The sequence below is a fragment of the Artemia franciscana genome, chromosome 12 (genome assembly GCF_032884065.1).
Source record: "Artemia franciscana chromosome 12, ASM3288406v1, whole genome shotgun sequence".
Classification (NCBI taxonomy): Eukaryota; Metazoa; Arthropoda; class Branchiopoda; order Anostraca; family Artemiidae; genus Artemia; species Artemia franciscana.
Genome location: NC_088874.1, coordinates 19004177 through 19021280, shown reverse-complemented (window position 1 = coordinate 19021280; position 17104 = coordinate 19004177). Strand labels below are relative to the sequence as shown.

Sequence of the window (17104 nt, the reverse complement as noted above, 5' to 3'; positions counted from 1 at the left end):
TTCTCTTTCAACGATCTTCTTACAATTAAAAATTTCTCTTTGAACGATATTCTTAAATACCTGTGTCCTGGTCGTCATTTATATTCCCTGTGTCCCGGTTGTCATTTGTGTCCCGGTATCCCAGTCTGTAATTTCTCTTTGAGTGTCCCGGTCGTCATTTATATTCCCTCTGTCCCGGTCGTCATTTGTGTCCCGGTCTGTAATTTCTCTTTGAGTGTTTTTTCTTTTTAATTTTTTTTTTAGTTTTTTACCTTTTTTCTTTTTTCAGTTTTCTTTTTCTTCTTTATTTTTCAGCGTCACTATGAAATACATATCGCCGAACCTTTGTTTTTTTTTAACTAAAATCTGGTAGGCATTGATGACCTTATCCAAGTCAAAATCCCAAACCCAATTATCATCGCTATCATTTTCAGTTTTGATATGTTTTGACTCTCGCCGTCCAGGTGGATTTTCATCTAACTGCGCGGTTTTGCGTTCTTTAGCCGCAAGCCTGTTTTCTTGCTGTTCTTGTGATTCCTCGGCACGCTTTCTTTTCTTACTTTCTCTATCAGCCGCAAGTTTTTTGGAATAGACTCTTTGAGCAGCTTCCTTGGCTGTTGCCATTGTAGGTTCTTCAGTCATTTTAGAATTAAACATTTTTCCGTCCACGATCTACTTACAATTAAAAATTTGTCTTTGAACGATTTTCTTAAATACTTTTAATGACGTCATCGTCATAACAAACATGACGACAACTAACTTCATGATGACATGACGTCACTCGACAGACCCGCAGACAAACAACTTGTTTATATATATATATATATATATATATATATATATATATATATATATATATATATATATATATATATATATATATATATATATAATTTATTCCAGAAAAAGCCCGTGTGCCATAGGAAAATTACATAACAACAAACAAACAACAAATTAACTAAATTAAATTAATACTATTTAAAGAAACCACTCCCGATGTGCCGCTGCAATCCTTACAAATCTTGCTATCCTTTTAATACTCAGGAAATTTGTCTCTTTCATTCTATCTACGATCCATATCTCATTCAATTTTTCTTTACCATACATCTCTCGCCTCCAATCATTCAATTCGACACATTCACACAAAAAATGTATTAAACTTTCATCCTGAGATCCACACATAGGACAAGCAATAGATTCTACCTTCTCCCCTTTTCTCCCTTGATACTTTCTTTTCTCCCCAATCAAAAATCCATTTCCCCTCCAATCCAAATAAGTCTTCAAATCCTCTCTACTTAACCCAACCTTCCAAAATACCTCCTCCCCCAACTACCCTTTATCTGTCTATACAATTTTAACGACCCTGAACGATCCAGACTTGCCCACCATATCTGTATTTCTTGGTTCTTCAACCTCTCTTGTACCTCCCTTATTACTATTTCCTCCATACCCATAATCCCCTTTCCTTCATTCCACCATTCCCCTAATCCACACTTATCTAAGATATCCTGAATCTCCGCCGGCCACCCTGTTTTACTATTCTGTCTCAACGCCTCTAAGTATGCTGCCTTTGCTACCGTAAATCTCTGCATACCCAGTATCCTAACCCAATATCTCACCATGGTCACTAGCCTCATAGATCGCAGCGATACTAGCCCTAAATCCCCTGGATTTCCAAATTACTAAACGAATCCCATAGTCCTAACATCCTCTTATAATATCTCATCATAACCACCTCAAGTTTTGGACCCTTCCGATAGCCCCAGATCTCTGTTCCATAATGCATCGCCGGTACTATCTTACTTGTCCAAATCCTCTTATGTACTCTAATATCTCTCACCCGTCTAAGACTACTCCTCACTATTTCACCGCTAATATACCTCCCCCTTGCATTCGCTAGATCCAGATGCCCACTGAATTTCCCATTACTAGTAAACTTTACCCCAAGATAAACACATTCATTATTCACTGGTATAGTTTCACCTTTAAAGAAAAAATTCGCATCTTCACTTTCCATGGCTTTACGACCAAATACCATCACCACTGACTTCGATGTGTTAAGGATTAACTTCTTCTCTTCCAAATAAACCTCCGTAATCTCTAATAATTGTTGCAGTTTCTCCTTTGTTTCAGCCAGTAATACGATGTCGTCAGCAAATAGTAGTAAACACAGTTTAAGCAAATCTATCGATAACATTGGTGCATTGTTCTTAACGAAAAATTCATTGGCATCATTTAAATAAAGGCTAAACAATTTCGGTGACAGCACACATCCCTGCTTTAGTCCCAATAAAGATTGCACCGGAGTTGAGCACTTTCCCGCCACTTTCACTACCAACTTCACGTACTTATGCATTTCGCACAGCAACAATACGAAATAGTGAGGCAGTCCTAAAGATAACAGGTTTAACATTAACAGGTTCCTATCCACATTATCATATGCTCCTTTCAGGTCTAAAAAAGCTGCAGATATATATATATATATATATATATATATATATATATATATATATATATATATATATATATATATATATATATATATATATATATATATATATATATATATATATATATATATATATATATATATATATATATATATATATAGTGCTGTTTGCATATCTTGACCTAACTTCAGAATACGGTAGGGAAATAGTCATAGAAGTTCGGACCAGTGAGGAAATAGGAGGATAAAGATTTAGTTCCCAAGAGAAATTAGTGCAAATTCTTTACGAATTTAATTATTTAGGTTTTAAGTTATGGCTACTGGAAACTGAAAAAAAAGGAGATCGAGGAAATGTTAAAACAGATTAAATAGAATAGATTCTTACAATAAAAAAAATAAAAAATATGAAATATTATATTTTTTACCTTCTCATCCCTCCAGTCTTACAATTCCGACCAAATATCGGTCTTTGGAAGGTTAAATAAAGACGATTATACGTATCACGAGCATTTCGGAATTTTTTATGCAAAACATGTGCTTAGAGGTTCCTCGCAAAAAAATTCGACCATTTTTCTATTTCACTCGTACTACATTCAGTATTCCATCAAAAAATCTAATCAATTGAATGTTTCACTCTGGCTCATAATATGGCATACGTTTGATAATTAGGAACTTACATGACAGTAAAGGGGCTAGTAATGAAATATACTAGCAAAATACTTTCCTGGTGAGGTGTGGAAACAACATATAAAAACAATGAAATCTTTTTTTATAGACTAGGCACTTCGTATAAAAGGAGTTGTCGTAGAAACTTCAAAAAGGGCTCATTCAATTGAAAATTGAAAAGGCTAGTGCCCTTTTTAATAGTCAAAAGTGATTAGAAGACAACCAGCCCCCCCCCCCCCCCTATGCCCATTATTTCTCCTAACATATCCAATTAAAATTTTGAGATAGGCAGTTTGGTCAGCGGAGTTGAAAGTTCTGGAAATTGTGTTTTTGAGGATGACTACCCCCCACAGCACCTCAGGGCATGGATTGTAACTTATGCCCTATGGGCATATAAGGCTTTTATAGAAAGGGTGGTCGTATTAACTTCGTAGAAACTTCAAAAAGGGCTCATTCAATTGAAAATTGAAAAGGCTAGTGCCCTTTTTAATAGTCGAAAGTGATTAGAGGACAACCAGCCCCCCCCCCCCATGCCCATTATTTCTCCTAACATATCCAATTAAAATTTTGAGATGGGCAGTTTGGTCAGCGGAGTTGAAAGTTCTGGAAATTTATTTTTTTGAGGATGACTACCCCCCACAGCACCTCAGGGCATGGATTGTAACTTATGCCCTATGGGCATATAAGGCTTTTATAGAAAGGGTGGTCGTATTAACTTCGGAGGTGGCTAATTGGATTCGTAATCAGAATTTTTAGCCCCCCCCCCCCCCTCTAAAAAAATTTAATGTTTTCTCTTTTATAACTTTGATTACTAAAAAATTATTAAGATTATCGCAAATTATGCTTTGGCCTTGAGCTTGCATATGGGTTATGAGCCCTTAATCATGTTAATTTCTGCTCGTTTTGAGTTTGACTCGGTTATTTATTGTAATTTCTTTTCGTTTGGGGTTTCATTTGTTTATTGATGCTAATTTGTGGTAGTTTTACGCTTGGTAGATTATTTTATTCTATTTCTTGGTTTAATGGAGTTGTCCAAGGAAAACCCATTGGCTCGAAAAACAAGGAAAGTGGTTGAAACCACGATATTCTACGTTGAAAGTATCTTTTTTTTTCCGTTTCTTCTTCTCCGCAATTAGCAGGACATTGAAACGTCATAAGGAGCTGTTTAATGACCCATTATTGCTATATATAGTACCTTTTGTAACTAACAAAAAACGATTTTTTCTTGAAATTTCAATCTTTGTTGCAGCGGTAGCCGCAACCTAGTAAATCGTGGTTATTGTGGTAAATGCTAATTAAGAAAATCAAAATCTATGGTTATCCCCTGTTTTTGGTACATTTGCTCGATGTTGTTTTGTTTGTTTTCGTTTTTTATCTTCCTTTTAAAGAAATCCTTGTCCCTCCCCCTGCATTTTCGCTAATCGTTGCCACTGCAAAAGTCTGAAATGGTCTAAATGCTGGGACAAAGCACCAATTGAGTGGGAATTTTATTTGTATTTTTCGGAAACAAAGTGAGCATATACAAGTTTAGTGGAAAGTTATGACCTTTCCATTCTTCGGGTTTTTACAATAATATTTATATTAAAAGAAAATAGTACCTTTGAGTAGAGATACTGTTCTATAGCCAGATTTAAAGCAGGAATTTTAGAAGGCACTCTAAGGAATTTTAGGAAGCTGTGTTTAAATTTTTCTTAAATTGGGTGACAGTTTGTTGGTCAATAACAGTGGTTTTGATTTAGGCACCGAAGAAGCCCCGCCTCCTGCTCAAGAGCAAAATAATAATGATGAAGATGACGCCGACCCTCCCACAATCGTCGTTTATGTTCTTGACCCATTTAGTTACGGCCCCTTTAAGAATGACGTCAATCTAAGAAGGTTTGGAACTATTGGTCTATTGCGATGCTTAAATCAAATGATCCAAGCTCTAAGCGAAAACCTTCAAGGAAACATAGTTGTTCAGGTGCTTTTCTTTTAATATCCATTATCATCGTTTCTGTGACTGTTTATTTGTAACCGTTTAGGGTTAATACTGTGAGACTAAATAGTGGTCAGTCAATCCATGACTGACCACGAATATGTTCTGAGGAATTGAAGCAGAAACAATCCGGTTTTTGTTATTCAGTTATGAAAATTATTCAGTTACTGTGTATCATGCCTTGTCGGGCTAATTTTTTTTTTTTTTTTTTTTTTTTTTTTTTTATTCAGATGGTACATTGTTATTTATGAATTTTGAGAAAACTTGGTTAGAAAGCTTGCAATGCACGCAGTAAGTAGATGACAGTAGAAAGAACAGTTTGAGGTGGTAATCCCGTATAAAGGAGTAGTTAAAATCAATGTTTTTAAAGAGCTGATTTTTTTTTTACTAGAATATATCATTTGTCAGAATTCCATTTGAATGTGTCTTATACAATGACAGGAGATGTCAATTGAATTTGTTCGACGTGTTTTTAATTTTAGTATATGTGGTTGACTTCTGAAAGCTTGATTCAAAATAAATTAGGATTGGCATTTTTTTATGTTGATACTTTTCTATTCTATATCATTCAATTGTATAGAGAATAGGAACTAAATAAAAAATTCAAAACAAATATTGATATTATTGAAGCAGTTTTTCTGTATGTTGTAGCAATGTTTATGACTGGAGAATCAATATATAGTTCATCAATTTATTTTGTACAAGTTTGAAAGGGATTTGAAATGCCCATATGGTTGATATCTTTGTAATTTCAATATATAGTTGATGTGTTGCCATCAACCGCAAAGGGAAGTTCAAACATAATAAAGGAATTATCCTGGTGATGTGTTTCTCAACTTATTCATCCTCATGTAATCTGTATAATAAAGTGTATGTATATACCATATTCTTTCCTCGTATTTTGAGGTAGCGGTGTCTTATGAGATACTGATGCTACTTTGGTCCCTGGTCTCTCTTTTTTTTTTTTTTTTTTTTTTTTTTTTTTTTTTTTTTTTTTTTTTTTTTTTTTTTTTTTTTTTTTTTTTTTTTTTTTGGAAAGAATGATTATGGTGAGGTCTTATTTTTTAATGTCTTGGATGCTGAAACACAGAGTTTTGTAAATAAAAAGAGAAATTTTGGATTAAGAAGGGATAAACTTTCTTCTATTGTTGCATCTCGTGTAGTATGTTTGCTACTAAATACGTTATATGGATCAATTTGTATTAAAATGTAGTGATTTCATGCGTAGTAGATTCAGAAGTTTATGCTATTATTCAATAATTATACTATTAAAAAAAAAATAAAGTATGTATTATTTCAGTTGATATCAATGGAATCTGTGCTGTCGATAAAGAACCAAAGTCCTCAGGTTCACAGAGCAGCTGCTTTTCAAGTGTATAGTCAGTGTCGACGTTCTTTAATTCACCAGTGCAATGTTGTCAAGTCCTTAACGGGACTTGGTCCTGCTGCTCAACTTGACGCATTTTTAAAGACTCGAAGTGTAAGTTGGCTTTGCTTACTTTTATAATTGACACAACCTTTACTTCAAAAATTTATTTTTATAGTCAATATTGTTTTAACAAGTTTAACGACCTAGTTTCGGCGGGAGGGTGAGAGGTTTGTGCTGTTCACCTGGGGCCTGGGCCCACGAGAGAGCACGCGATAACTAATTGCTCGCTATTCTCAGCACTGATTGTTTGCATGTAATGAAATGTTGCTCATACTAAGGTAGATAGAGTTTTCTGTCGGCCATCTTCTGTATTTGTATGCTTGTTACAAAGTCTGTGTAGATCTCATCTCTGGAGCTTGGCTCAGTTCTTGGCAGCAGCTCCGTAGATACCTAACTTCATAAATAGAATGAAGAAGTACGTATTCAAGGGATGGATACGAATACCTTAATATGTGGTTCTTTAAGAATATCTGCCACTGTGGAGACAGTATTTGGTCCCATTAAAATGTACACTTAGAGCTAAATTTAGGCAGATTTTTTACTTTTCTCTCGGATTTTTGCTTTTTACTTTCTCTTCTTTCTCTTTTACTTTCTACTACTTTTACTCTAGATTTTACTTTCTCTTCTTTTCTCGATTTTTTACTTTTTTCTTAGGTTTACTAATTTAAGTTGTTTCTGACTTAAATTTATAAGCTGTTTCTGATTCTGATGTGATCATGAAAGCTCAGTTGTAGCTGTACCAGTTTTGTTTGGTTGTTTTTATTTTAATTAATTAATTAATCTAGACCAAAGGGCTGGAAGCTCTTTTTAGTTTATCAAGGATCCTCAAAGTTCTTGCGGAGGATACTTGGTCCTTGAGGCAGCCCCAGGGAAGGATATATGGTAGACTAAGCTCTGGTCTGTTGTGTGCTGTCCGTGTTAATACTTCTCCTGAAGGTTTCACAGATCCTTTTCAGACTATCTCCAGCTATTTTTTTCTCTCCAACTTGGTGCTGCAAGGCCACTGACAATTTAATAAATCCAAAATTTGACTTGCAAAAAAATTTGACTCGCAAAATAATACGAATACTTAATATATGTATACATATATATATATATATATATATATATATATATATATATATATATATATATATATATATATATATATATATATATATATATATATATATATACGAAAAGAGAAATCACCAATGCAACAGCAGAAACATATTAAAAAAAAAAAGAAAGAGAGAAAAGGGCTGTTTTCCTACAGTAGTGACTAATATAGACCAGCACTTGAATGAGGCCTTAATCTTACATATCCATACAATCACATAGGTCAAACAGCATAGCCATACACAATCAACCATAAAGAATAATCCATGGACAGGCAGTCATGTCGTCAATAAGTATAAGTCGTCATTTACCAATATATGTATATATATATATACCTAAAAAGCAATATGCTGTTGATATATTTATATCAAGCTATTCTTCATTGGTGTTGTACCGTTGTTTATTCTTAATATATTTTATTCACTAAAGAAGCTGTCAAATCAACAAAAAACAAGGCGGAGCCTTGTTGACGGAAAAGGGATGCGAAAATACGAAAAATAAAAAATGACTTGCAAATAATCACTGAATAGGCATATAGAACCAGTCGAGTAAATTACCTTTTCTATTATGCTTCGCTATCCGTCTAGAGATGGCGATTTCAGGATCAGCTACTCTGAATTTTGCAGTGACTTTCTATATTCCTGAGCCGCGGAGGCAGATGGAGCAAATCGACGTTGTGCCACCTAAAGTTCGTAACTGACAATATTATAATTTTACAGGAGACAGAAATTTTAACCTTCAAAGTTGCAAGCTTGCTTGATATTATTAATATTTTCGTACATTCAATGAAAATAGCAAACTTATACAGCACCATTGTAAAAAAAATCTCTAGCCCCCTCGCTTTATAGGCTACTGCTATTTACGACCTTTAGGTGGGACAAGAATATGTGCCTATAGTCACTTAAGACCCTCAATCGGATACCTAATTTTAATCAAAATGCGTTGTAATGATCCACGTCTTCAACATCAGGCTCTTCTAGAGCATCTCTCACCACTTTGGAATATGGCAGATTTTTGTAGAGGTCATGATGGATTCGAGGAATAACTAATGACTTGCAAAGATCCTGCAAATCCTTGTACTTGGCAGCAGCAAGAGGCAGACGCTTTGGATAAGCTTTCTTTAGCTGCAGTTCGGACTCAGAGGCGTTTCCACTTCCCATTCTAATATCAAACGACTTAAAGTTCGATTCGAAATCATACTTGAAATAAACCAAGCTGGGAGCGTCTTTGCAGACACGATCTTGTTCCAAAGAACAGTAGTACGGTCGGTTGACTTTTTCTTGTTCTTTATCAGATCTTCTCCAAGCTGGTGAAAGTCCGACCAGTACTTATGATCGTCAATAACATTCACAATGTACGGAAAAGGGTTGATCCGTGCTAGAAGGCAGATGGTCCGCCAACCCTCGATGGTAAAAACTGGCACGTTCTTGGCAGCCCGTTCAATGCAAGCGTGCATTGTATCTCCCTCTTGCTGCGTATGCCCAGATTCTAGAAAAATATGGTTTATTTCCTGGACATTTGGCAGGGTCATTATCGAAAACACATACATAGCGACCATGAACTGGTTCCTAAACTGTCCCCCACAACAATCGGTCACAAAATAGAACTTTCTCACGTCACCATTTGTTTTCATTAGGTTGAACAGAACTGTACAAGTTTCATTTGAACCCCTCTTGCCATAGGTCTGGTCCCACAAATTGCAAATACCTTCCCTTGAGTTGAGGTCGTACACAGTTAGATTGTAGATGGCCAGTTTGCGCTTATAGAAAATTGGTCCAGCCTCCGACTTCGGTGTCTCAAGCACTTTCTGCAAGTCAACATTGTAAAGCTTTGCTGACTCAAAGCCTTCTTCACACTGATATATTTTTTTCTTTATTTCATTTTTTAATTCTCTTGCCCTTTTAGCCCTAAGAAGATGTGCATCATAATTTGCTTTTTCACCTTCTTTTTTTGCAGGCAGCAAAAAGTTCCACCTAGTGCAAACTGGACACTGATCTTTCTTGGGAACATGAAAAGATCTGTTCATTGTTTTGAACACTTTAATGTACACTTTTCTTGATGCTGGTCTTCTTCTTTCTTCGACACACTTTTTGAGATACAGTCTGTTTAGACAAGTTTAGTTGCGCATCCAAATACAGCCTGGTTGAATTTGCTCGACAGTAATGGGAATCGACTGCAGGGAAACTTTCAATGTGCTTTCTGATAAAATCAATTTGTTCGTGAGTTACCCTTTTTTTTTGAAGTTCTGGGGGCTTGTCTCAGCCCTCTTATCTGAAGAAGCAGTGCCTGCCCCAGAGGTATTCATAACACAGTTTCTGACAAACGTTTCTCCGAGCCGTAGGGCACCAAGAAAAAAGGCTTTGCACACCCTTTTCTTTTCATCTGTGACTGTTAGAAAATAATCGAATGTACTTGTTCGCCTATTTGTCTCTCCCGCCTTTCTCTTAGTTGAGCGTTTCACAACATGCTGCAGTATGAACTGTTTTTGTGTATGCATATTCCCATGTAGTCTTCCAAGCTCCCAATAATCGCTGAAAGATTTCTGAATTTCTTCCTCGCTTATGCTTCTACATGAAAAAAACCTGCATTTGCAGGTAATTTTCTTCAACTGACGTTTTTCCACAGTTTTGTTAGTTTTCTGTGACGAGTATTCTTCCCCTGCAGCCCTCTTCCTCTTCCTTGTAAGGTTAGTTTCTTTTGAAGTGGAAGAGACCACCACGACCTCAATCACTTGTTCTTCAGCGTCAAAAACTAAGGGACAGCTACCATGGCTTGAAGATGCATTTTCTGTTACAAGTACTGCAGGGGGTATACGTATACTTTCCGCGATAGTCTCTGCTTCTGTCTCATTTCCCACTGATCCAGAAGGAGCATCCGGGTCTCTAGCAGATATTTCTATAGCTTCTTCTTGACTAGAATCATCGCTTTCAGGCTCAGGCTCGAGCTCAGGACGCCAATCATCATCACCATCACTGCCACCTGACAGGTCTTCATCTGATATGTCATCGAGATGGTCCAAAATGTCTTTGGTTGATAACACTCGGCGAGTCATGGAAAATCCCTGGAATGGCAAATTTAGGTCAATTTGAAAAGAAACGCTGGAAATTTAATACTTCGTTTCTATTCACTTAATATAAATTAAGGGAGAGTCTCATGTTTCGAAAACTGGGTTGGCTTTTGTGCATAATGAAGTGAGTGGGGGACAGGCACTTCTTCCTTTGTTACTTGATGTGAGTACACATAAGCCAGCCCAGTTTTCTGAATACTGACTCAGACTACTGGCAGGAGCTCTCCCTTACTGTAGGTAGTAGACCTTGTTAAGCAAGAGATAAGGTTCCAGTTTAGCAAGGGTAAAATCAAAGGTATTTTTGCTCACAGCCTATAGAGATTTTGCTGGGCTACCTAACACGCATTCGAAAACATTTGTAGGTACTCGTGATCTTGCATTTGCACATATTTTCTGGATAAAATGCAAAATAATTGGACAAAACAGAGGTTACCAGTCAGGCATTATCTGGTGTTACCCAACCTTTTCTTGTAGAAAACTGAGTTTGCATAGTTAGGTTATTCAAGATAAAATAAATACTATAGCACCTCTTACCTCGGATTTCTTTCTGCTAGCCCAGAATTTATTGAAAAAACTCCTTTTTAAGAAGCATAACTGTGGACAGTAAAGGAAAGGTCGCAACTTACTAACAGATAATCCGACAAAAACTGATCCACCTAAAGGTCGTAACTACCACTTCCGACCTTTAGGTGGGACAAGGTTTTCACATACGTCTTTTCAACGTTCTTAGTTGGGACCTTTCACTTTCATATTTACGTACTCTGGGCACAGAATATGAAAAAGAAAAAAAACAGATATGAAGCTGCTGCCATCTCGTTTTTGAAAAACAGTTACGACCTTTAGGTGGCACAACGTCGAAATATTTCCCAAAACGAAATTGTTTTCTCCTTTTTTGTACTTGCTTATTCATTGTCGTTTTGTCGTTTTGTTGGCACTTTTGTCGAACAAGCTTAGCTTCTGTTATGTTCATAATCTCGACTGATCTGATTTTCAGTCTTGGGCTTTTTAATATATATATATATATATATATATATATATATATATATATATATATATATATATATATATATATATATATATATATATAGTTTTTTGTGAAGTGTGAAGTAAAAGTTTTTGTGGAAATGCCCGAATTTGGCTTCGAGCGATCAATTGATGAATCCTGAAATTTAGGAGAATAATGCGTCTTTATTATTTATTTTTTTCCAGAATAGTCCACCTACATCTACTCAAATTCTAAAATTATAGTTTATCCTTGTTTCCTTGCAGGAGCGTTACAAGTTACCCCACCGGTTGTATTGTCCCCCTTATGTGTTGGCCCCTGTATGTGAAAAAGGTTCAGAGAATGAACTTGGAGCTAATAGCCTGATGTCGCTGCCAAAAGATAAATCTCAAACTCTATATGTGTCATACTGTTTGTCACATGATCAAAGGTAATTTCTATCTTTTGCAAAGTAGTGATTTGGTTGTTAAATCCATTTGCTCTCCAAAGTAGTCCATGTAGAACAGTAACAGATACGATGTTCTAACAGTAATCTTTTCGAATAAACAAGTCAAAATTTGGTTCATATTGGTTTATGTCTTAGACTGCAGAGAATATTGTAACATTCAGTGTGAAATTGTTCTATAAAAAAAAAAAGTTATAAAGATAAAAATTTTCTAGAAATAAAGTTTTTTTTGCAGAGCTTTCCTCCTCGTTTTAGGAGGGTATTGATCTTATTTTTGGAAAAATTTTATAAGGAAATAAAAGTATAAAGTTAATAGCGACTCAAGTCGTTGTTGCTAGAAGCTTTATAAGTGCAAGGAGTGGAGTCATTATTTTCGACTTTTAACAATTAATATTTTTTTTTTATTATTATTATCCGTAGAACTTCAATTTAAAAATTTTATTTTTAGCAGAGGGTATTGGAATAACAAGTATTTTATAGTAAAGTTTTTTTTTTTTCAAACCCAGAATCTTGAGTATATTTGGAAATTTCAATGAATTCTGTTGAATAACAACAGAATTCATTGCTGTTTCAAAAGAGAACAACAAAACTTGTTTCTGAATCAACCTGACATCTCTAGCTCTTGAATTACGTTTTGTACGATTTACGGTCAAGCGCTTGCCATAGCTGGAGGGTTCATCTTCAGAACCTAAGGCCTACCATGGACCTGGCTGGTAGTGTAATTGCTATTTTTCATTTAAACGGACAGCTTCTGACAAACACCCGTTCAGAAAAAGAAAGACAATTTTCTGTTCGGAAAATAGCAACAATTACTATATAAATTTACTTTTATGATGGTAAAAAAGGGTGTTCAGTTAATTACACCATATTTATTCATTAAGTTTAATTAATGAATTGAATGAGTGTCTTTCCGGTCGTAGGAAGAGGTGTTCGAACGCTTTCCCCCTCCCCCCTCTTTCTGAAATCCCCACATAACAAAAGGAATTGAGTTTGTGTCTCATAATTTTATTCTCCATAAAATTCAACTGTTATATGGCTGTTTCATTTGTCCCCGTACACACTTTATAACTCCCACATGGGGCCTAGTGTCGTTAGAAAATGTTACCCGGCGCCAAAGCCAGTCTCGTTATTTGTCGAAAAATCTCACTTTTCTTTATAAAATTATTAAAAATATAATCAAGAGGATCCCAATTTACCGAAAAACCAATTTGATTCAACAGAAAATTTGGCCAAAAATTTCTCATCCCCCAGTGTCTGGATTTGAACTCTAATTACTTACTGAACTCGATTACTTCTGAGAAGTATTCTCATTTAGTCCAGACCAAAATAGGTATTGGACTCGGGAATATTTTCGATTTTCCCAGCCCAAAAGATTCTTAATGCCTAAGAAATTTTGTTTTCTAGCGGCTTGAAAATTATATTCGTAAGATCCTGGGCCAAGTAGATCTAGATGAAGGAAAATATTGAAATTTACGTTTAATTTCGAAAATTGAATCCAAAACAGGAGTCAAAGCATGAAAATCTGTGGTAATTTCTGTTCGATCTGACTGTTTATCTTAATTTCTGTTCATTTTGGGTTTCATCTATGGTAATACCTGATATTTTTAAGTTTGACTTTATTACTAACTGTAGTTTTTATGGCACTTGGTATTAACCAAGTGACATATAGCAGTCGCCAATTCTGTCGGTCTGTCTGTCTGTCGGTCTGTCCCGGTTTTGCTACTTTAGGCACTTCCAGGTAAGCTAGGACGATGAAATTTGGCAAGCGTATCAGGGACCGCACCAGATTAAACTAGAAATAGTCGTTTTCCCGATTTGACCATCTGGGGGGGAGTGGGGGCCCGGTTAATTCGCAAAAAATAGAAAAAATGAAGTATTTTTAACTTATCAGCGGGTATTTGGATCTTAATGAAATTTCATGTTTGGAATGATATTGTGTCTTAGAGCTCTTATTTTAAATCCCGACCGGATCTGATGACATTGGGGGGAGTCGGAGGGGGAAAACCTAAAGTCCCGGTTTTGCTACTTTAGGCACTTCCAGGTAAGCTAGGACGATGAAATTTGGCAAGCGTATCAGGGACCGGACCAGATTAAATTAGAAATAGTCGTTTTCCCGATTTGACCATCTGGGGGGGGGGAGTAGGGGCCGGTTAATTCGGAAAAATAGAAAAAATGAAGTATTTTTAACTTATGAGCGGGTGATTGGATCTTAATGAAATTTGATGTTTGGAATGATATTGTGTCTCAGAGCTCTTATTTTAAATCCCGACTGGGTCTGATGACATTGGGGGGAGTTGGAGGGGGGAAACCTAAAATCTTGGAAAACACTTAGAGTAGAGGGATCGGGATGAAACTTGATGGGAAAAATAAGCGCAAGTCCTAGATACATGATTGACATAATCGGAACTTATTTGTTCTCTTTGGGGTAGTTGGGGGGGGGGGAGTAAGTCTTAAAAATTAGAAAAATGAGGTATTTTCAACTTGCGAACGGGTGATCGGATCTCAATGAAATTTGATGTTTAGAAGGATATCGTGTCTTAGAGCTCTTATTTTAAATCCCGACCAGATCTTGTGATGGGGGCGGGGAGTTGGGAGGGGGAACCTAAAACTTGGAAAACACTTAGAGTGGAGGGATCGGGATGAAACATGGTGGGAAAAATAAACACAAGTCCTAGATAGATGATTGACATAAACGGAACGGGTCCGCTCTCTTTTGGGTAGTTGGGGGGGGGGGGTTAATTCTGAAAAATTAGAAAAAATGAGGTATTTTTAACTTACGAACGGGTGATTGGATCTCCATGAAATTTGATTTTTAGAAGGATATCGTGGCTCAAAGCTCTTATTTTAAATCCTGACCGGATCTGGTGACATTGGGGGAAGTTTGGGGTGGGGAGACCTAAAATGATGGGAAACGCTTAGATTGGAGGGATTGGGATGAAACTTGGTTGGAAAAATAAGCAAAAGTCTTGCATACGTAATTTACATAATTGGAACGGATCCGCTCAATTGCGGGGGGGGGGGGGTAATTCTGAAAAATAAGAAAAATAACGTATTTTTAACTTACGAAGGAGTGATCGGATCTTCATGAAACTTCATATTTAGAAGGACCTCGTAACTCTGATATCTTATTTTAAATCTCAACCGGATCAAACGTAATTGGGGGGGGGGGGGGCAGTTGGGGGGACCGGAAATCTTAGAAAATACTTAAAGCGGTGAGATCAGGATGAAACTGGATGGGAAGAATAGAAACCTGTCTAAGATACGTGACTGACATAACTGGACCGGATCTGCTCTCTTTGGTGGAATTGGGAGGGGGGAGGTAATTTTGAAAATTGAGGTATTTGTAACTTACGAAAGGGTGACCAGATCTTAATGAAATTTGATATTTAGAAGGATCTTGTGCTATAAAGTTTAACTTTAGGTTCTGACCTTCTCACAAGTGCCAAATGAGCTCTTGGCTCTTGGCTCTTCCGACCTCGTACCATATGAGCTCTCGGCTCTTCCGACCTCGTCCAAATGAGCTCTTGGCTCTTCCGACCTCGTACCATATGAGCTCTCGGCTCTTCCGACCTCGTCACAAGTGCCATATGAGCTCTTAGCTCTTGTTTTCCGTTTTAGGCTGTATTTATTTGATTGTTGTAATTTGTGTTCGATTACTAAAGTCGTATAGCAAGTCTGAATTTGACTTGTTATATTACTTTATTTCTGCTCGTTTTAAGTTTTAATATTGCTCTATACTTTTCTTCGGGATTTTTTTTCAGAAAACGTTTTCTTACTAATTCATGCTCGATTTGTTCAACCATTGTCTGCTTAGTTTAATGGGTCATTGTTACGTGTCTTTTGAATGTTTCTACCAAATTTGTTTGAACATTAAATTGTCTGTGGGTATCCTATTTTGCTTTGTGACAAAAAGCTTCGATATACGACTGAATTTTTTAGAAAGAATACAGGCTGGATTTTTGGGTATTCAGCATTTTAGTGAAGGAATAAAACTTTTTTGGTATAACTTTGAACCCTTTCAATTGAAGTATAGCTTTTCTCTTAAGGTTAATGACACTTAGCGGTGCTAGTCTTTTTTGGCACTGCCAAACTTATTATAATTCAAAGGTGATAAAACGTATTTTTGTAGGTACCTGCTTGCCACTGCTACAGATGATCGTGGTGAATTAAGAGAGTCGTGTACAATATCTATTGAAGTTCCTCGGAGGAGAAAGCGAATATCTGCTCGTCGACATGCTCTTAATCGGTTAATGGATTTTATTGTTGGTGTTATGTCCCAGGGAGTTTTACCATGGAGACTAGTAATTGGTCGATTAGGGAGAGTTGGCCACGGGGAGCTTAAAGGTTCGATTTTGCTCTTGTCTCTTCTTACTTATTTTCTCTTTCTCTCTCTCTTCTATCTCCCTCTCTCTCTTTTTTCGTGTATTTTTTTTATATACAGCTGTAAAAGCAGTGTGGTTTCAAAATGAATCCTGAATTTTTTATAGTTTTACGTTGCCTAATGAAGCTTAAAATGTCATAAGGCTGAATATCACCTGAAAAAAAAAAGTCGTATAGAAGCCAAATCGTTTGCATCCAGTGTTAAAAAAAAGATCTGATTTATTGCCAAAAATACTAGATTGACTCTTAACTTAGCATGATTAAAGGTGATTGCTCAAAATACGTCTTCTTTTACGGATGGCTAACAAAGATACGTCCCCTAAAAAAGTTATGCTTTAATGGGTGCATAATATTAGAATAATAGGCGCATCGGACATTTTCGTATTTTTTTGGATAAAGCTAAATTGAAGCTGTTAATTAAATCAGAAGTTTAGCAGGGTTGAGGTCTATCCCTATTTGTGTGGATCCCATTGAAAGAACTTTATCCTAAGGAGCACAGCAAAGGTAATGCGAGAACACAGAATCAAATTGGGAAGTAAAACTCTACTAGACTTAGATTATGCTGATGATTTAAGTGTCTTAGATGAAAATGTTAGTAAATTGAATGAACTTT

The 17104-nt window shown here is 36.2% G+C and overlaps 1 protein-coding gene across 1 annotated transcript in view; it reads left to right on the top strand.

The window, feature by feature from the left end:
• Positions 1 to 17104, top strand: part of LOC136033803 (mediator of RNA polymerase II transcription subunit 13-like) — a 79307-nt gene that overhangs the window by 50933 nt on the left and 11270 nt on the right. Inside the window, exons 17-20 of the mRNA XM_065714717.1 lie at positions 4834 to 5054; positions 6370 to 6549; positions 11933 to 12096; positions 16241 to 16455. Of these exons, the coding sequence (XP_065570789.1) occupies positions 4834 to 5054; positions 6370 to 6549; positions 11933 to 12096; positions 16241 to 16455 (780 nt within the window). The remainder of the gene's footprint in view (positions 1 to 4833; positions 5055 to 6369; positions 6550 to 11932; positions 12097 to 16240; positions 16456 to 17104) is intronic.